Source organism: Scyliorhinus canicula, chromosome 9, assembly GCF_902713615.1.
Source record: "Scyliorhinus canicula chromosome 9, sScyCan1.1, whole genome shotgun sequence".
NCBI lineage: Eukaryota > Metazoa > Chordata > Chondrichthyes > Carcharhiniformes > Scyliorhinidae > Scyliorhinus > Scyliorhinus canicula.
The window spans coordinates 195,483,557-195,504,761 of record NC_052154.1 but is presented as its reverse complement, the minus strand read 5'-3'; the positions used below and the strand labels follow the sequence as shown (position 1 = coordinate 195,504,761).

The following is a 21,205-nucleotide window of genomic DNA, read 5'->3' as shown; positions in this document are numbered from 1 at the left end:
AGGGATAGGTATATACCGCAGGGCAAGAGTTATAGCTGGGGCAAAGGCAATTATGATGCGATGAGGCAAGACTTAGGATGCATAGGATGGGGAAGGAACTGCAGGGGATGGGCACAATTGAAATGTGGAGCTCGTTCAAGGAACAGCTACTGCGTGTCCTTGATAAGTATGTACCTGTCAGGCAGAGAAGTGATCAAGAGAGGGAACCGTGGTTTACTAAAGTCCAAGAGGAAGAAGGAGGCTTATGTAAAGATGAGACGTGAAGGTTCAGATAGGGCGCTCGAGAGTTACAAGTTAGCCCGGAAGGATCCAAAGAGAGTTAAGAAGAGCCAGGAGGGGACATGAGAAGTCTTTGGCTTCAAGGATAACCCTAAAGCTTTCTATAGATATGTCAGGAATAAAAGAATGACTAGGGTAAGAGTCGGGCCAGTCAAGGACAGTAGTGGGAAGTTGTGCGTGGAGTCCGAGGAGATAGGAGAGGTGCTAAATGAATCTTTTGCGTCAGTATTCACACAGGAAAAAGACAATGTTGTTGAGGAGAATACCGAGATACAGACTACTAGACTAGAAGGGCTTGAGGTTCATAAGGAGGAGGTATTAGCCATTCTGGAAAGTGTGAAAATTGATAGGTCCCCTGGGCCGGATTGGATTCCTGGGCCGGATTGGATTGCTGAGCCTTTGGCTTTGATCTTTATGTCATCATTGTCTACAGGAATAGTGTCTTAGGAATAGTACCAGAAGACTGAAGGATAGCAAATGTTGTCCCCTTGTTCAAGAAGGGGAGTAGAGGCAACCCCAGTAACTATAGACCAGTGAGCCTCACTTCTGTTGTGGGCAAAGTCTTGGAAAGGTTTATAAGAGATAGGATTTATAATCATCTGGAAAGGAATAATTTGATTAGGGACAGTCAACACGGTTTTGCGAAGGGTAGGTCGTGACTCACAAACCTTATTGAGTTCTTTGAGAAGGTGACCAAACAGGTGGACGAGGGTAAAGCAGTTGATGTGGTGTATATGGAGTTCAGTAAAGCGTTTGATAAGGTTCCCCACTGTAGGCTATTGCAGAAAATATGGAGGCATGGGATTGAGGGTGATTTAGCAGTTTGGATCAGAAATTGGCTAGCTGTAAGAAGATGTTCGGCCTGGAGTTCATTTACTAGTGGTGCACCACAAGGATCTGTTTTGGGGCCACCGCTGTTTGTCATTTTTAGAAATGACCTGGAGGAGGGCGTAGAAGGATGGGTGAGCAAATTTGCAAATAACACTAAAGTTGTTGGAGTGGTGGACAGTGCGGAAGGATGTTGCAGTTTACAGTGGGACATAGATAAATTGCAGAGCTGGGCTGACAGGTGGCAAATGGAGTTTAATGCAGAAAAGTGTGAGGTGATTCATTTTGGAAGGAGTAACAGGAATACAGAGTACTGGGATAATGGTAAGATTTTTCGTAGTGTGGATGAGCAGAGAGATCTCGGTGTCCATGTCCATAGATCCCTGAAAGTTGCCACCCAGGTTTATAGGGTTGTTAAGAAGGCGTACGGTGTGTTAGCTTTTATTGGTAGAGGGATTAAGTTTCGGAGCCATGAGGTCATGTTGCAGCTGTACAAAACTCTGGTGCGGCTGCATTTGGAGTATCGCATGCAGTTCTGGTTGCCGCATTATAGGATTGATGTGGAAGCATTGGAAAGGGTGCAGAGGAGATTTACCAGGATGCCTGGCATGGAGGGAAGATCTTATGAGGGAAGGCTGAGGGACCGGAGGCTGTTTTCGTTAGAGAGAAGAAGGTTAAGAGGTGACTTAATTGAGGCATACAAGATGATCAGAGGATTAGACAGGGTGGACAGTGAGAGCATTTTTCCTCGGATGGTGATGTCCAGCACGAGGGGACATAGCTTTAAATTGAGGGGAGATAGATATAGGACAGATGTCAGAGGCAGGTTCTTTACTCAGAGAGTAGTAAGGGCGTGGAATCCCCTGCCTGCAACAGTAATGGACTCGCCAACACTAAACGCATTCAAATGGTCATTGGATAGACATATGGACGCTAAGGGAATAGTGTAGATGGGCTTTAGAGTGGCTTCACAGGTCGGCGCAACATCGAGGGCCGAAGGGCCTGTACTGCGCTGTAATGTTCTATGTTCTATGTTCAGCTTTTTGCTGCAGGAAATGAATGAAATGAAATGAAAATCGCTTATTTTCATGAGTAGGCTTCAATGAAGTTACTGTGAAAAGCCCCTAGTCGCCACATTCCGGCGCCTGTCCGGGGAGGCTGGTACGGGAATTGAACTGTGCTGCTGGCCTGCCTTGGTCTGCTTTCAAAGCCAGCAATTTAGCTGAGTGAGCTAAACCAGCCCCTATGAAGTGTGGCCTTAACAGGCCAAAAAAAGAAAACACTCGGCAACGTGCCGTTGAAAAGCGGGGTCCTTTTTTGGCACGGAGAATCATCTCCCAAAATGTGCCCGAAACCGGACTTGTTTTGTGGAATCGCACCCATAAAATCCGGAGGAGACTGGACAGGTCGATGTTTCCCCTGTGAGGAAGACTGCAACGAGGGGACAGTGTTTGAAAATAAGAGGTCTCCCATTTAAGACCAGGCTGAAGAGAAATGTTTTCTCCCAGAGAGCTGTGGAACTGTGGTGGCAGGGTTATTGAATATTTTTAAGGCAGAATGAAATAGATCGCCGATTGGCAAGCGAGTGCAGAGAAGGCTGGACAGATCGAATGGCCCACGCCTGCTATGTTCGTAGCGGCTCCAATACAGTCCAAAGATGTGCAGGTTAGGTGGATTGGCCATGCTGAATTGCCCATAAGTGTCCAAAATTGCCCTTAATGTTGGGTGGGGTTACTGAGTTATGGGGATAGGGTGGGGGTGTGAGCTTGGGTAGGGTGCTCTTTCCAAGAGCCGGTGGTGAAGACTCGGGCCGAATTCCCTCTTCTGCACTGTAAATTCTATGATGATAATCACCACCCAGGACAAAGCAAGCCGCTTAATTGGTACCACACCCACCAACTTAAAAATTCATTCCTTCCGCCCCTGGTACCATGCACTGGATCCACTGCAGCAACTCACCAAGGTTCCTTCAACCAAGGAAACCTCCAAGACTGCGACCGCTACTACTGAGAAAGACAAGACCAGTAAATGTAGGGGAACACAACCAGCTGCAAGTTCCCCTCAAAGCCAAACACCATCCTGACTTGATGACATCTGACTGTAATCACCCAATGCACTTGTCATTGGATCTAAATCCTGGAACTCGCGCTTTAGGTTTCAATTATGCAGGGCAAACACATTCCTCATATCAACAAACACATGAAGCAAACATAAATCCAACTGGATCAGTAAGGATAATAAAGCACCAGCATGTTTAAATTCTTCAGAGTAAAAGGAGAAGATGCCCTTGGATTAACACAAGGACCTGCAGAAACATCTTCTAATGAAATGTGAACAAATCAGCAAAGAAAGACCTGGAAAAAGTACAGTTGCGAAGGAACAACATTTATCTGGATTCTAGAACACAAGCAGGCAATTCACACCAACTGGTCTATCTAATACTTTGGACCATATCCCTTAATATCTTTGCTGAACAAAAATCTATCCACCTCAGATTTAAAATCAACCGTTCTCACTTCAACGCCGTGTGTGGGAGAGGGGTCCAAATCTCTACCACCCTTTGAGTGACAAAGTGCTTCTGAACATCTCTCCTGAACGGTCTGGCCCCAATTTTTAGTCTAAGTCCCCTCGTTCTAGAGTCTCCAACCAATGGAAGTAGTTTATCTTCATCTGCACGGTCTTTCCCTGTTAATATCTTGAAGACTTCGATCAGGTCACCCCTTAACCTTCTAAATTCTAGCGAAAGCAGGTCTAATCTGTGTAATCTCCCATCGTAACTCAACCCCTGTAGTCCAAATTTACCCCCCCACCCCCCAAAGTCTTTTTGGACACCCACTGTACCTAATTCTTTCCATTTGGAAAGTACTCTGCTCTATCTTTTTTGGTCAAAATTGGATAACCTTACACTTGCTTACATCGAATTCCATCTGCCACAATTTTGTCCACTCACCTAATCTTTCAATATCTCCTTGCAATTTTATGCTACCATCTTGGCTGTCTGCAATGCCACCTAATGTGGCGTCAGCAAATTTGGATATATGACTTTCTATATCACCATTAAATTCATTAATGAATAATGTAAATGATTGAGGCCCCAACACAGATCCCTGTGGTGCCCCTCTAGTCATCGCCTGCCAATGACCTATTATTCCCACTCTGTCACCTGCCACTCAACCAATTTTGTCAATAATCTCAACTCCGTGAGCTTCACCAGTCATAGCGGGCCATCGCTGAAGGCTTCGACACACGGTGAAGACAATGGAGAGGCAGAGCCAGAAGACAAGAGGCCTTTGAAGTCACTCCAGCCGCCCCTTCATCCCATAGAATCCCCCAAGGCCCTACATGCACCATCAGGGAGGAGGAAGTGCTGGAGGCCAACCCAATGCCTACCACCAGGGAGACGACAGCGGTCTCCAGTTTTTCTGAATTCCTGACACCGGCGCATCTCAAGGGCAGCGGGCAGAACAAGGGGTACTGCAGCACCTGTCACACTGGTAGTTCGGTCGGAGTCCTCTGGCTCAAGGCCCCAAAGAAGACACCAGCTAAGGGATCAAAGGCCAGAGCACGCGGAAAGCAGACACTGACGCGGAAAGCAGACACGCGGGCACCCGCTAAGGAATCAAAGGCCAGAGCACGCAGAAAGCAGCAGCTGCCTCCACCTCTGATGTGTATGAAAAATGACATTTGCCAAATTTTGGGAAGATTCTGCCCCACATATTGCACTCCAGATAAAATAAAAATCTTCATCGAAATCCATTTCCAATTTATCAAACCATTTTTATATTGCACATAATTCCAGATTCAAGTATATAATATCACAAATACCAGTTTTTAAATCCTCATGGCAGGCCAATGATAATCTAGAATCACAGAATTTTACGCACACACAAGGAGGCCATTCGGCCCATCATGGGCAGCACGGTAGCATACGTGGCTAGCACTGTGGCTTCACAGCGCCAGGGTTCCAGGTTTGATTCCTGGCTTGGGTCACTGACTGTGCGGAGTCTGCACATTCTCCCCGTGTTTGCATGGGTTTCCCCCGGGTGCTCCGGTTTCCTCCCACAAGTACAAAGATGTGCAGTTTAGCTGGATTGACCAGGCTAAATTGTCCTTTGTGTCCAAAAAGGTTAGGAGGGGTTATTAGGATAGCATGGAAGTGAGAGCTTCAGTGGGTCGGTGCAGACTCGATGGGCCGAATGGCCTCCTTTTGCACTGTATGTTCTATGTATCTATGTACATATGTTCACCTCAAAGATTTATCTATGTCTGCACCGGCTCCCAAAAAGAGCTACCCAGTTAGTCCCATGCCCTAGCCCCATCTCTACAGCCCTCGAAATTCATCACTTTTAAATATATAGAAACAAAACAAAAATGAGGAGGCCATTCTGCCCTTCGTTGCTCCACAATTCATTACCGTGACCCCGCCTCCCCCCGATATCTCTTGATCCCTTTAGCCCCAAGAGCTATATCTAATTTCTTCTTAAAATCTCACGTTTTGGTCTCAAATCCTTTCTGTGTAGCCAATTCCACAGATTCACCCTCTCTGGGTGAAGAAATTTCCCCTCACCTCAGTCCTAAAATGTTTACCCCTTATCCTCAAACTATGACCCCTAGTTCTGGACTCCCCCACCATTGGGAACATTCTTTCTGAACCTACCCTGTCTAATCCTGTTAGAATTTTATAAGTTCCTATGAGGTCCCCTCTCACTCTTCTATACTCCAATGAATATAATCCTAACCGATTTAGTCTCTCCTCATCTGACAGTCCAGCCATCCCAGGAATCAGTCGGGTAAACCTTCGCTGCCCTCCCTCCATAGCAAGATCATCCTTCCTCAGGTAAGGGCACCAAAACTACACACAATACTCCAGGTGTGGACTCACCAATGCCCTATACAATTACAGTAAAATATTTTTATTCCTTAACTCAAATCCTCTCGCTATGAAGGCCAACATACCATTTGCCTTCTTTACTGCCTGCTGTACCTGCGCAGTTACTTTCAGTGACTGATGCACGAGGACACCAAGGTCGCACTGAGTATCCGCCTCTCTCAATTCACATCCATTCAAATAATAATCTGCCTTCCTATTTTTGCTCCCGAAATAGATCACATTTATCCACATTATACTGTATCTGCCGTGCATGTGCCCACTCACTCAGCCTGTCCAAATCCCGCTGAAGCATCTCTGTATCCTCCTCACAATTCACCCTCCCACCCAACTTTGCATCATCTGTAAATTGGAGATAATACATCAGATTCCCTCATCCAAATCATTAATATATATATATACATATGAGCAGCATGGTGGCACAGTGGTTAGCACTGCTGCCTCACAGCACCAGGTTTCAATTCCAGCCTTGGGTGACTGGGTGGAGTTTGCACGTTCTCCCCGTTGTCTGCGTGAGCTCCCTCTGAGTGCTCCGGTTTCCTCCCACAGTCGCAGAGATGTGCAAGTTAGGTGGATTGGCCATGATAAATTGCTCCTTCATGTCCAAAAGGTATGGTAAGGTTACTGGGTTAGAAGGATAGGGTGGCGGCGTGGGCTTAGGTAGCTCTTCTCCAAGGGTCGGTGCAGACTCGATGGGTTGAATGGCCTCCTTCTGCACTGCAGGGATTTTATGAAGTCCATTTGCAAGGTGTTTGTCTATTTGGCCAACTTGTCAATGTCCCTGTGAAGTTGCTCAGCATCATCCTGACAATTCACTATTCCCACTAGCTTAATATCATATACAAATTCAGAGATTTTCCCCTCAACCCCCATCTTCAAATGATTTATACAAATCAGAAACAGCAAGGGTCCCAACACTGAACCCTGGGGAACTTGTCTCCAGTCTGAGAAATGCCATCTATATCTACCCTCTGTTTCCTATATTTTAACCAAATACTAATCCATGCTACCAATGACCCATCAATCTGAAACATTTCTAATATACTAACCAACCTGCTATGCGGCACTGTATCAAATGCTTTGTGAAAGTCCAAATATCCAACATGCACAGCGCTACCCTCATCTACCGCTTGTCTCACTTCACCAAAGAGTTGAATTAAATTGGTCAGACATGATCTGCCATGGACAAAGCCATGTTGATTGTCTAGTATTAAGGCGAGGGTATATTTCCCGTACAATAGTCTCCAGTTTCCCCATTATTGATGCCAATAATGCCAATCATTTTCAGAACACAAAAGCACTTTTCCTTTTTAAAAAACAGGCCTAAAATCAGGCCGCCAACCACTTCTATGCAACTCCCTTCCACAACTTTCTCTTTTTTTGCCTTGAATTCAACTGCTGCAATAATCCATGGGTCATATAATTGGCAAAATTGGGCGGCAAATCGAAATGGTTTTCTGGCATTCGTTTTGCCTTAAATTTTAATACTTAAAAAGGGATAAGAATAGATAAAGTTCCTTACCCCATAACGCCATAAAAATGGAGTAGAAAACGGTTGCGGGATTATCAAACAAGTGACTCGCTCGGGCTGTGGCGCAGGTAGTGCTGAGTTTCCAGTAACTGCACGTTTTGTCACACAACGGGCACATTGTGATATTGGCTCTCTCGTCACACATCTCCATACTGTTGTCGGTCGCAGAAGGGGAAAAAACAATAAAGAACTTGCTTAGGTTCATTCAGAAAATAGATGGGCTTAAACCTGAAATGCAATCATTAAAAAGTTTGGTAGACATGGGCGTCAGATTGCAACTTACTTGCGCTAAATTAAGTGCCCATCACGCCCAATCTTCTTGACTCAGGCCAGGTGACAGTACGGAAGGTCCCAGCCCAGAATCCAAGTCCAAAAGAGGCAGAGTGAAGGAGGACATGCTTAACAAGTTTTAAGGCCCCATTGAATAGAACAGGCCAGGGAGGAGAGAGGTGGGCGTTTGGACACGGGGGAGGTGGGCGTCTCGTGCAAGGCTTGATCTGCGTATTTAAAATAGTTACACTGATTTTAGAAGTATTTATATTTCTTCTAACTGCCAGGGTAACTATTAGTGTATCACTGACAGAACCATCTGAAGTTCTCAATTTAGAATCACTTTTTCGGATGGTTCCCTGTGCAGCAAAATTGTCCAGAGGAAGTTAGTGCTTCTGGGCAATTGCTGTGTAAATCCTCAGCTGGACGGATTCCTCGGCAAGCCTGCAATCTGGGGAGACCAGGAAATCAGGATTGGCCCCAGGTGGGATTGTAGAGCCAAAGACCGAAGAGGCACCTTGGCAGCTTCAGTGGGAGAAAACCTGCATGATGCCCGCTCCAAACAAGTCAGTCCCAAAATGGCCATCAGGGTCCTATTATCAGACTCCAAGTACCATTTTAAAATGGTCCCCCACCGGACTCTAATCTCGTCCACTGGGGTCATCCACTACCTTCAATCTTCGTGGAACTACTATCCCATCTCTGCTGGGCCAATGGGCGGAAATACAGCTTCAACATTCACCTCAACATTAGTCTAGATTCCTCAAATGGAAAGAGAAAGACTGAACAAAAAGACTGAGAAGCTGGTGTTTGAAACTTTAACCTGGCGTTGTAAGACGTCTTACTATGCACACTGAATGAAGTTTGCTCAGTGCTCATTAACTTTAGGGTGTCACAAGGTAAAAACAGGTCACTGTTTACTTGTTTTATTATGGCAGCTCTCTTCAGGGTATTTTCAAACAAAAATATTTAAATTCAGATCAAAGTTGCAAGCCCCCAGCTAAAAAGACATGGAGAGTAAGGAACAATTTATAAACAAATAGCTTTAAACTTTACCTGGGGATATTCTGATCAACAGTTGCACAGCCGTACAGGAACACTATGATCCCAACAATGGATGCTGGAATCAGTAATAGTGTGTACACTCCAAGCCAGGCAAAATACAAGGCAATCTTCTCACCAAAGTACTTCCTGAAAACAAATCATAACTTTGTTATTTTCAAATGACCCTTAAAAGTAAATACAATCAAGATTTCATCCTAAAGCCAAACTCATGCTGAACCTGTTAAAGTCTGTGGGTGAAACCACATTTTCTCCTCTCCCCATTCATTCTCAGAATTTCCCACAGTCACTTTCAGACAGCTAAGGGAATCACTAATATTGACAGCTCAAAGAAAAAGAAGAAAAATTACAGCACAGGAACAGGCCCTTCGGCCCTCCAAGTCTGCGCTGATCCAGATCCTCTATCTAAAACTGTCGCCTATTTTCTAAAGATCTGTATGCCTCTGCTCCCTGCCCATTCATGTATCTCTCTAGATACATCTTAAATGACGCTATCGTGCCTGCCTCTACCACCTCCGCCAGCAATGCATTCCAGGCACCCTCTGCGTAAAGAACTTTCCACGCATATCTCCCTTAAACTTTTTCCCCCTCTCACCTTGAACTCGTGACACCTAGTAATTGAGTCCCCCACTCTGGGGGGGAAAAGCTTCTTGCTATCCACCCTGTCTATACCTCTCATGATTTTGTAGACCTCAATGAGATTCCCCCCTCAGCCTCCGTCTTTCTAATGAAAATAATCCTAATCTACTCAAACCTCTCTTCATAGCTAGCGCCCTCTATACCAGGCAACATCCTGGTGAATCTCCTCTGCACCCTCTCCAAAGCATCCGCATCCTTTAGGTAATGTGGCGACCAGAACTGTACGCAGTATTCCAGATGTGGCCGAACCAAAGTCTTATACAACTGTAACATGACTTGCCAACACCTCATTCCAACAGAGCTTTTCACTGCCAGCTGCTAGAACACTGATAGAAAGCTTTGTTACCAGGAGACACCCGATCAATTGATTCAGTTGAACAATATTGACACAATTCAACACATTCCCAACCAGTCTACTGTAGTCATTGCTCCCAAAGCATTCTGCTCTACACGGGGGAGGCTAAATGCAGACTGGGTTACCACTTTGCGGAACACATTAATTCAGTCAGCAAGCATGACCCTGATCGTCCTACTACTTGCCATTTTAACACACCGTCCTGCTCTCATAACTACAGGGGCTGATTTAGCTCACTGGGCTAAATCGCTGGTTTTAAAGCAGGCTAGCAGCACGGTTCAATTCCCGTATCAGCCTCCCCGACAGGCGCCGGAATGTGGCGACTAGGGGCTTTTCACAGTAACTTCATTGAAGCCTACTCGTGACAATAAGCTATTTTCATTTTCATTTCATTTCACATGTCCATCCTTGGCCTGCTGCAATGCTCCAGTGAAGCCCAACGCAAACTGGAGGAGCAGCACCTCATCTGCTAATTCGGCATTTTGCAGCCTTCTGGACTCAACTGTGAGTTCAACAAATTTAGACCATAATCTTTCTCCTCCATGTTAAACCCTTTAAAAACAAATCCAAGTTTTGTCCAATCACAAACTCTCTTCCTCTTCCCCTCCCACTTTTCCCAGAGTACCGTCTGTCACTTGTTCTACGTTATGCTTTCATGGAGCATGGACTAGTTTCATTAACACATTCTACTATTTTATATTTTAAACCTCTGCCAACACCTTCCATAGTTCTTCACACTTCCATTAACACTTGGTCTTATGCGCTACATATCTTTATCACAATCTCTCCTAGCTCCCGCCTATCACTGACTTTCTACTTTGCTCCATTTCCTCTAAACAGCATAAAATCCATCACATTTCTCCCTCTCTGCAGGGGAGTCATAAAGACTCAGAACTTTAATTCTGTTTCTCTCTCCACAGATGCTGCCAAACATACAGAATTATTCCAGCATTTTTTGTTTTATTCCCAACCAGATTACCCAAGACACCCAAACTGATCACTTGTAGTCGAATTTAAACAATTAAGGAATATTCTGGGGTACTTGAGTGGATTTTGAAATAGCACTTGAAATAAAAATTATTCAAAAAAGAAAATCTAAATTCTCGTATCATTTACGTACTGCTGTCCCTTCAAATGGCACCATGAATTTGAAAAAAATGAAAATCGTTTATTGTCACGAGTAGGCTTCAATGAAGTTACTGTGAAAAGCCCCTAGTCGCCACATTCCGGCGCCTGTCCGGGGAGGCTGGTACGGGAATCGAACCGTGCTACTGGCCTGCTTGGTAAGCCAGCGATTTAGCCTAGTGAGCTAAACCAGCCCCTTGAAAAGTAAACTCCTGTGTCGCCACAAGTCACAAACATGCAGGTACAGCAGGCAATTAGCAAAGCAAAATGACACTGCCTAATGCAAAGGTCAGGGATGAGTGAAGTATATTGGGCTTTGGCAAGACAGTACTTAGTAAATCCGGAGGAGGAATATATGTGTTTCGGAGGGGGTACAATAAAGATTGTTCTTGGTATGAGGAGAGTTTGGACCTGGAACTTCTGGAATTAAAAAAAATGAGAAACGCCATTGAAAGGTCTAAATTTCTTAAGAGGGCTGGACAGGATAAATTCAGGAAGGTTGCTTCCCCTGGCTGGAGAGTCTTGAACAAGGGTCACGATCGCAGGTAACCAGCTCTATAGGTCTCTGGGTGATCGCCATCTGGGAGTAACTACCTTCAAGTTCTGGGCACCAAACTTTGCAGATTTGGCATGAATGAGATGTGGGCTAAATGAGGAAGACAGGTTTAATAGACTCAGCTCGAATATAACTGAGGTGTTCAAGGTGATCAAAGGAATTGATAAGAGGGTCAGATGAAATTTCTCTGGCGGAAAAATTCAGGACAAAGGAGCATTCAGTACCTAGTCACTGGTAATGCCACTTCTACACAAAGACTGGAGGAAATCCGGAACCCTCTCCACCCAAAATTTCAAAACTTTAAAAAGGCAATCGATAAACTTGTTAGACAAGAGTTGTGGGAGGTAGAATTAAGATACAGATCATCCATTACTTAACTAAAAAGATGAAACAGGCTCAGGAGGCTGATTAGCCTGCCCTGATCTCTATATTGATAGTCTAATGTTGAAATTTGCAGTTTGGTTTTTAATGGTTTTGGGTCTTTAGTTTTGTGCTAACATATCCATCTCCATTCCAAGCTGTTTCAGTAGCTGGAAAACACAAGTTGCTCTGGTGGACCAGAAAGTCACCCCGGTGACTCCTTGCATGCTATTTTCTCTTTCCCATACTTTGGATTCAAACGCTAAAGCTGAACTCTCAACCCTCACAGTGTACAAGCCTGCTAAATTGATTCCAGCTCTCCATAAAGCATTGAGGAAGCTGCAGAGAGTACAATTTACTCTCTCGGCCGATAATAAGGCGGCCAAGGGCAATACACTGTTTTAAAATTCTGGAGCTTGCTGTGTCCCTCTTCATAGCTCGTTGGGGGAAAATGGCATGTGGGGGGGGGGGGGGGGGGTTCTGCAGGCAAATCGAGGCTTGCAAAGTGACAGAGAAACCACTTCTGCAGAAGCGGCGACAATTATGAAGTACGGAAATGGAGAGATAATGTTACCTCAGGAATGTTAAACCCATCTCACAGGGGTCAGCGAAAGCATTCTAGGATGGACAGATTTTAAAAATCGGGGGTAGGTGGGACCTAGATTGATCGAACCCCCTTCTCACATATTTGGATCTGAATAGATTTATCCAGACCCTTTCGTGAACAGTAATTATAAGCCGATGGTCACATGAAGTTTTCCTCCCTTCACTTTTTGAGTACTTTGTACATCCTGACTATTGAATCAGAACATTCATCTGGAGAAGGTGGAAGCGGAGAAAAAGGTATTTTGAAAATGGTGGACTGAGCTTACAAGTGCTTTCTTTAAACCATTTAATAAAAATGGATTCATGTCAAAACACACAAAACCAATTGTTCATTACAACTCGGTAATGAAGAAAATTTACATTTTAACATCATTGGATAAATAAACCACAGTATTGGATAATTAAACCACCTTATCAGAAGGCATGGCAGCATGATTATAAATGCATCCTTCATACCTACATTCATCGTTTTGCCAGGAAAGAGATCTTAATTTATTTACAAAGAAAAATCACATTTTTGCAGTTAGTTACCATTTAGCACATCAAATGTTACCTACCTAATGAGATCAAGTGGCTGGAATTTGTAAAATATTGCATAACGAGCCCATTCTTTATAGAGAAGCTGAAGGAAAGGATATACAATTAGTCGAGAACATTGTGAAATCCAGTAGCCAGGACACATTTCTACTATTCGAATCAAATATTCAAGACTCCTGATTTGTTGTGCGGAGTGTTACATGAAGGGTACGCACATATTAATCCCTATTGGGGCACATTGTGATCGCAAGAAAAGACCCACGTGTCATCCCGTGCTGCGATAACCCAGAAGCCAGATTTTCAACACTGACTGGGACTTGGAGAGAACCTTGTTGGACGTGGCCATTGACAAAAGCTTTAGAATCTGGGGGCGACATTTGAATGGAGGCATAAGAATCAGGGTAGAGGGACACGAGTAGTTTGGCGACCTCCCCAAAATGAGATTATTTATGCTTCACAAAAGCACTAATCATCCTTTCAACATCCATTTCTTTTCTTTTATAGAACATAGAACAGTACAGCACAGAACAGGCCCTTCGGCCCTCGATGTTGTGCCGAGCAATGCTCACCCCACTTAACCCACGTAACCCGTAACCCAACAATCCCCCCATTAACCTTACACTACGGGCAATTTAGCATGGCCAATCCAGTACTCAATTATTTTTTTCCACCCGATTAAGGGACAATTTAGCATAGTCAATCCACCTAACCTGCACATCTTTGGGTTGTGGGGGTGAAAGCCACACAGACATGGGGAGAATGTACAAACACCGCACGGATAGTGACCCAGGGCCGGATTCAAACCCAGGTCCTCAGCGCCGTGAGGCAGATCCATTTATTTTATACATGGATGGCATAATGAAGGAATCATCAGTGCAACAGATCTTCGGCGATCGCTCAGTAACTAGCATGATTGTGTTTTGTCGATTATTCTTTCGTCTACTGTGTACGTACCCTTGGCCACAGAAAAATACTTATCACTTTACTTCGGTATGTGACAATAAATCAGTCCACTGAAGAAACGCCCATGTATTACACTGATAAAACGTTTTGTACGGAATATGATAGCTCTAAGGAAGAATGGAAATGCAAGACCCAGAACGTGAGCAAACCTATAACCTGAATGTCTGTCCAATAAACACAATTCCAAATACATAGCGCAGCAATGATGATTATAAATCGAGTAACATTTATATATAACCATTACCGTGGTGAACAGCCCACTTTGTGAACAGGAATTATTGAAAACATACACCAAGGAATAAAATTAGGAGTAACTGCAGAGGAGATGTATTTGAAAAATGGAGAGACAGAAAGCTTTGGGCAAGGAGCTCCGGAGATGACGACCAAGGTGGCAGAGGGCTCTGCTACCAACGGTGAAGCAACCAACCAGAATTTGAACAACGCTGCAATTCTCAAACTTGCTCACATTGTTCAGGTCAAGAGCATGGTTGGGACCTTTAACTACCAAGCTAAGTATTGTTCAGGTGGTGTAATATTCCAGGATGGTTGGGAGGTCAGTTTTTAAATATGTATAGTGTGGGGGATTTTCAAATTTCCAGCTACTGGTGAACCTGGACGTGCAGGTGGAAAATAAACCCCAAAACATTACCAATGAAAAAAATAATTGAGCGTACTTTAGCGGTTGGTATAGATTATCAAAACTTCAAATGGATAATTAGTTTTGCCAATGTTAAAATGATAGCACAGTGCTCTCAGATTTGCTTTTGTACAAATCCTCCAGAGTAGCCTAGTCTGCAAACTGCATTTGGACCCGAGCAAGTTGGTGCGGCATCAAAAATTCTCTGAAGGAGCTGGAATCCTGGATCACGTACACGCGCATGACATGATGACAAGGCTGTGCAAATCAGATTGTACAAACAACGTTTTACAACACTACTAACAGGAAACACCTCCTTTAATGAGCCAAGGTGACCTCACTACACATTAAAAAAAAAAAATAAGTAACCGCCATGAAAACCGTTTTTACAGCAGGGGTTCAGCAAAGGTTTTGAGGATGTCAAGCAGTCAGGCGTCATGAGTCTTTTGCACTTGAAGATCAGAAGATTTACATGACCTTTGGCCTTCATTTATTTTGTGGGAAGATATTTTGAACTGAGAACAGGGTGAACTTCTGACTGTTCTATGCAAAGATGCATCTCAAAACAAAAACTTAATGAAGCCTTGCCTGAGAACATTTACATATACATGACCTTTCGAGAGTGGCTGTGATCATTCTGGTCACCACAATACAGCTTAGAGCAGTTCACAAAATAATAAAACTTCAACTCAAGAATCAGAATGTTTCCTGATGACTTTAACCAGGGTTCCAACAATTCCCATAGGAAACCACAGGGCAATAAACAACAAATGCGTTAAAAATATATCTAAATGAGACACCCATATTGCCACACAATCTTGGATATCTTTATATTAAGCATCACTAACTTCCTGCATGAAATTTAATTACTTGAGAAAACCAGCTGGAGTGGCTAAGATAGAAAATAAACGTTTTAAAATCCCATAAAGCTTGGTGGTCATGGAGGAGGAAAGGAAAAAAAAAAATCATCAACAAGAGACAACCTCAACATAATAAGTAGAATCCAGCAGAACAAAATCTGCTGCTAAAAGATTCATTAGAATATGTTGTTAAAATAAATTATTGACTTGACCTATTCAACACTGCCAGATCTGCCCCAGCTCCAAGCAACTAGATATTCCATCATACAGCAAATCAGAGCGCCCAAATTATGGAGCAAGGAAAAAAAGACTATATTTATAGAAATTGTCCAAAATTATTATACCTTGAAAAAAAAAGTGAAATGTAAATGGCATAACTTTATTTCCATTTCATTAAACAGAAATGTTTTTTGTGCAAGTTTGCACAGTTGGCAGCACTTTCCTTGAAGTCAGAAGATTGTAGATTCAGGTCCCATCCCAGGACTCATCTTGACTGGGAGGCGGTGGCGTAGTGTTATTGTTGCTGGACTAGTAATCCAGAGACCCAGGGTAATGCTCTAGGGACCCGGGTTCAATCCCATCACGGTAGGTGATGGAATTTAAACTCAATAGAATATCTGGAAGTAAAAATGACCATGAAACCATTGTCGATTGTCAGAAAAACCCATCTGGTTCACTCATGTCCTTTGGGGAAGGAACTCTGCCGTCCTTACCTGGTCTGGCCTACATGTGACTCCAGACCCACAGCAATGTGGTTAACTCTTAGCTGCCTCCTCAAGGGCAATTAGGGATGGGCAATAAATGCTGGCACAGCCACATCCCTTGAACGAATAATTTAAAAAATTTCAGTGCGGTACTGAGGGGGTAACATTAAGTCAGATGTGACCCCATTTCAAATGGGCTCGAAAAGATAACAGTTCGTATGCTCATTTATATGAACATACGAACATAGAACATAGAACAGTACAGCACAGAACAGGCCCTTCGGCCCTCAATGTTGTGCCGAGCCAACAAAGAGCAGGAATAGCCATTCAGCCCCTCGAACCTGCCATTTAATAAGATCATGGCTGATCCGATAGGAAGCTCAAATCTCCCTCCCCGATAACCTTTCACCCCTTTGCTTACCTAGAACCTATCCGCCACTGCCTTAAAAATATTCCAACTCCGCTTCTGCCTCCTTTTCAGAAGAGATGCCAAAGACTCACACCTCTAGTTGAAAAAATTTCACCACATCAAGTTTTAAATGTTGGACTTAAACAACGTCCCTTAATTCCAGCTTCTCCCACAAGAGGAAACATCCTCTCCACATCCATCCTGTCAAAACCCCTCCTTCATTCATGGAATGTGGAAGGCTGAAATGTATTGCCCATCCTTAGAAAAGTTGCTTATGAGCCATTTTATTGAACCACTGCAGTCCATGTGATGAAGGTGCACCCACAGTACAGCGATGGAGAAGAGTTCCAGGCTTTGCCTGAGCGACAGTCAAGGAACAGGGATATATTTCTGGTATGTCTTTTCCTTGCCAGTAGAATTAACAGGTTTGGTGGGTAGATAAACATCTGGCACATAGGGGGTTAAAGTGAGAGAGTACAGTACCATCCATGCAAATGAAGAGAACACATGACCTGCACATGGGTCAGTATGATGCTGGATAGACTGTACCTCGCCCATCCTGGAAAATGGGAGGAAAAATCAAAGCAGCAGAATAGTTCAATAAGTGAAAGTGCAGAAGGAAATTCTGAGAGAGAAGTTAAAAAGAAAAAAGGCTTGGAAGCTGAAGGCAGAAAATCCTCACTGCAGCAGAAGACTTAATTGAATCCCATGGAAGTCTAGTTTCAACAGCCACAGTGTGCAGAGTCAGCAGACTTGGCCGGTGTTAGCTAAACACGCAAAATTTGTGGACAATGCAAGTCCCGAAAATGTCTGACACTGCAATGGTCAGAAATCACCATGTAAATTGCAGTCCGAGAAATCGGATTCCCAAGTCGGCGTCTGAACATGCGGTGGATGGACTCGCTCCGAACAAAGAAGAAAAACATTAAAAATTAATCCAGACTGCGTAGGCAGCTTTAAAAGCCAGAATGTGATGCTTGGAGCAGACCCCAGAAAATTGCGCTAAAGTAGGAAGATTCTAATCAATCGATCCAGGCAGCCAATGCTGATAAAATGTAAATGCCGAGACCGTGACGCCGTTACTGCAGAAGCCGGTCAGAAATTGGCAAATACGGGAAAACATTTTGGTGAAGCATATCGGAGCATTCTCTTGGATTATAGGAAATATTTAAAAACAAAGAAGAAAAATACAGCACAGGAACAGGCCCTTCGGCCCTCCAAGCCTGTGCCATTCATGATGCCCTAACTAAGAACAAAACCTGCCGCCCTTACTCGGTCTGTATCCCTCTACTCCCTCCCTATTCATGTAACCATCCAGATTCCTCTTCCGTGTTGCCAATGTGCCTGCTTCCACACATTCTCTGGCAGCACGTTCCAGACACACACCACTCTGAGACAAACATACCTCACACATCTCCCTTGAAACTTTCCCCCTCACCTTGACCCTGTGCCCTCTTGTAAACGATGCTTTTGGAAAAAGCCTCTGACTATCCACCCAGTCTATGCCTCTCATGATTTTGTAGACCTCTACCAGGTCTCCCCTCAGCCTCCGTCTTTCCAGTGAAAATAATCCTAGTTTATTCAACCTCCCCTCATAGCCAACACCCATGAGACCAGACAACATCCTGGTGACCTTGTTTGCACTCTCTCTGAAGCTTCACGTCCTTCTGATAATGTGGTGACCAGAACTGGACGCAATACTCCAAATGCGGCCTAACCAAGGTTTCGTATTGCTGCAACATGATTTCTCAACTCTTGTACGCAATGCCCGGGCTGATGAAGGCAAGCATGCCATATGCCTTCTTTGTCACCTTGGCCACTGTGTTGCCAGTTTTAGGGGGAACTGTGGACCTGCATGCCCAGATCAATCTGCAAATTAATGTTCCTAAAGGTTCTGTTATTTGAAACGAAAATCGCTTATCGTCACAAGTAGGCTTCAAATGAAATTACTGTGAAAAGCCCCTAGTCGCCACATTCCGGCACCTGTTCGGGGAGGCTGGTACGGGAATTGAACCGTGCAGCTGGCCTGCCTGGGTCTGCTTTCAAAGCCAGCGATTTAGCCCTGTGTTAAACCAGCCTTACAGTATAATTCATACCTAGATTTGATCCTCCAAAATGCACCTCAGAGCAAGCAATTTTAAAATGTTCACCATGGTTCAGAATTTCACTCTTCCAGATCTGTTTCGACTTATCCAAAGCCATAGGTCAATTTTGCGGTGGGTGGGGGCGGGAATGGCTGGAAAATCCCCCCCCCCCCCCCAATTTGGAGAACGAGATTCTTTAGACACAGGATTGCTTCAGGACTGGATAAAAAGGCAAGAGACTGAAACAGTTAACATGCTGCTTTATTTGGGAGGCACGATAGTCGACAATATAGTTGGATAAGGAACCAACGAATCATTTGCAAAATTTAATGAAGTTTTAAAATCATTCAATGCTGCTTAAAAGAACCTCAGAAGTAACAAATCCTTGAAAGGGTCAACTTTAATAAAGTTGCCAACAGCCAGGGGAACATGTCAACTTCATTAAAATTAATGGCTGTAGACTGCAATTACAGCGACCTGAAATCTTCATTAATCAGGGATTGAATAATGGCAGAATGGAAGATGATGCACTCTTGGACATGCTTCAAGTGAAGGAAGATCTAAACCTCGAGAAAGCCATCCAGATTGTTAGTCAATCTGAAGTCAGTTTCCAGCACAATCCATATGAAGGGGAGAAAGCAAATTCTGATAAGTAAACCGCACTGCCCGGTTAGTGAGAAACAGGGACATTCCAGGCCAAGGGAATACCCTAAGCAATCCGTGCAGCAACTATTCCAGCATTGAGAGCAAAGTACACCCAGGAGGAAAGATCAACATACAGCAATTTCAGCCCAATGCTGTCAATGTAACTGAACAGGATAATTTGAGAAGCTGTACAAAGCTAAAACATCATAATGCATGGAAGATCCCAGAGAATTCACCAGGTCAACACAGCACACAGGACCACAGCAACCGTTCTTCTTGGTGGGGTCAAGGATCTTGGAAGGCAGACATTTTGGGTAATGGTCATCTCACAAACTTGATTGAAGACAGGAGGCAGTGTTATAGCCCTATTGAGGAAAAAGAAAATCCATGGCAGAGCGCTCTCTGGCTACAAACCACAGGCACACCACTCTATGGGGTGGAGAAATCAGGCTTCCGGTCGTAGGCCCGATTCTCAAACCTTTGAGGTATGGCGGTGTAAGCTGGTACCAGAACAAGCTGGACTCAAGGCAGGAGACTGCAGGGAGCAGATTTCCCAAAAGAACAAATTCAGAAACCAGGAAGTGTCGACAGAAGAATGACTTAACTGTCTTCCTGAGATAAAGGAACAAAAAAAAAAATAGGAAGTTGAACAAGGTCCCGGTCAGGATAATTCAAGTTAAAAAAAAGAGAAAGGGTTCTGAATTAAAGAGACAACTAACTGGGTTTGAGTAGGATGATCATTGCTCGGCACAACATCGAGGGCCGAAGGGCCTGTTCTGTGCTGTACTGTTCTATGTTCTATGTTCTAACTGCAGGAACCAGTTTTAAACTTGGTTGAGTGAAGAATCAGGCCTCACAGGTAAATCAAAGGTTTGGTGACCGCAAAGCAGCCTGCGGTAGTAACATTCTGTTGGCATTGCTGGGTATCCGAGTGATTGTGTGGAAACTTCAATGTACCTGGCAAATCCAAGGCAGAGAGCGTGATGAATGCAGGAAATTGCCATATTGTATATTTTTGCAGTAATGTTATTAAAACTTGAGTGTGATGCATTCAGACAGTATGACTGCCAGTGTTGATTAAGATGTCATGAAATTGAGGTGATCATTGACCTGCAGGTGAAGTGTTCTGCTAATAGATCTCGAGATGTGGGAGGCATAATTGGGAATTTGCAGATGACGCAAAGATTGGCCAAATAGTGGACAGCTATAATCTCCAAAATGATATACATGCATTGGAGTGGGTGGTAAAACGGCAGGTGAATTTTAACACAGAAGTGAGGTTATGAATTTAGGGAGTCAAACAATTGCAGCAAGTACACAATAACTGGGAATATACCAAGAGGGGTAGATGAAGTGAGGGATCTTGGTGTATAAGTACACAGACCCCCAAAGGCAGCAGTTCAAGTAGACAAGGTTGTAAAGAAAGTATATGGAAAGCGCTCCTTCATTGGCAGAGGTATAGAATATCAAAAGTAAGGATATAAATGTATAAAACACTGGTGAGGCCACAACTGGAGTACTGTGTGCAGTTCTGGTCACCACATTACAGGAAGGACGTAATTGCTCTGGAGAGAGGGCAGAGGAGGTTTACAAGAATATTGGCAGGGCTGGAAAAGTGCAGTTATGAGGAGAGATTTTCTTGAAACAAAGAAGGCCGAGGGGTGACTTGATTGAAATGTACAAAATTATGAGGGGAAGAGATAGAGTGGACAGGATAAAATGGTGGAAAATTCTAGAATCACCAGGCATGATTAGAGGCAGAAGGTGTAGAGGGGACATGGAGGAACTTCTTTACGCAGAGGGCAGTGGGAGTCTGGAATTCGCTGCCCGAGTTGGTGGTGGAGACAGAGACCCTAAACTCTTGCAC

The 21,205-nt window shown here is 44.0% G+C and overlaps 1 protein-coding gene across 8 annotated transcripts in view; it reads right to left on the bottom strand.

Annotated features, from left to right (window-relative positions):
• Window positions 1-21,205, bottom strand: part of ano1a (anoctamin 1, calcium activated chloride channel a) — a 290,522-nt gene that overhangs the window by 116,446 nt on the left and 152,871 nt on the right. For all 8 annotated transcript variants that reach the window (XM_038808410.1, XM_038808412.1, XM_038808413.1 and 5 more), the window contains 3 exons: window positions 13,057-13,121; window positions 8,853-8,987; window positions 7,518-7,678 (listed from right to left, as the gene is read on the bottom strand). In XM_038808410.1, coding sequence (XP_038664338.1) covers window positions 7,518-7,678; window positions 8,853-8,987; window positions 13,057-13,121 — 361 coding nt within the window. The remainder of the gene's footprint in view (window positions 1-7,517; window positions 7,679-8,852; window positions 8,988-13,056; window positions 13,122-21,205) is intronic.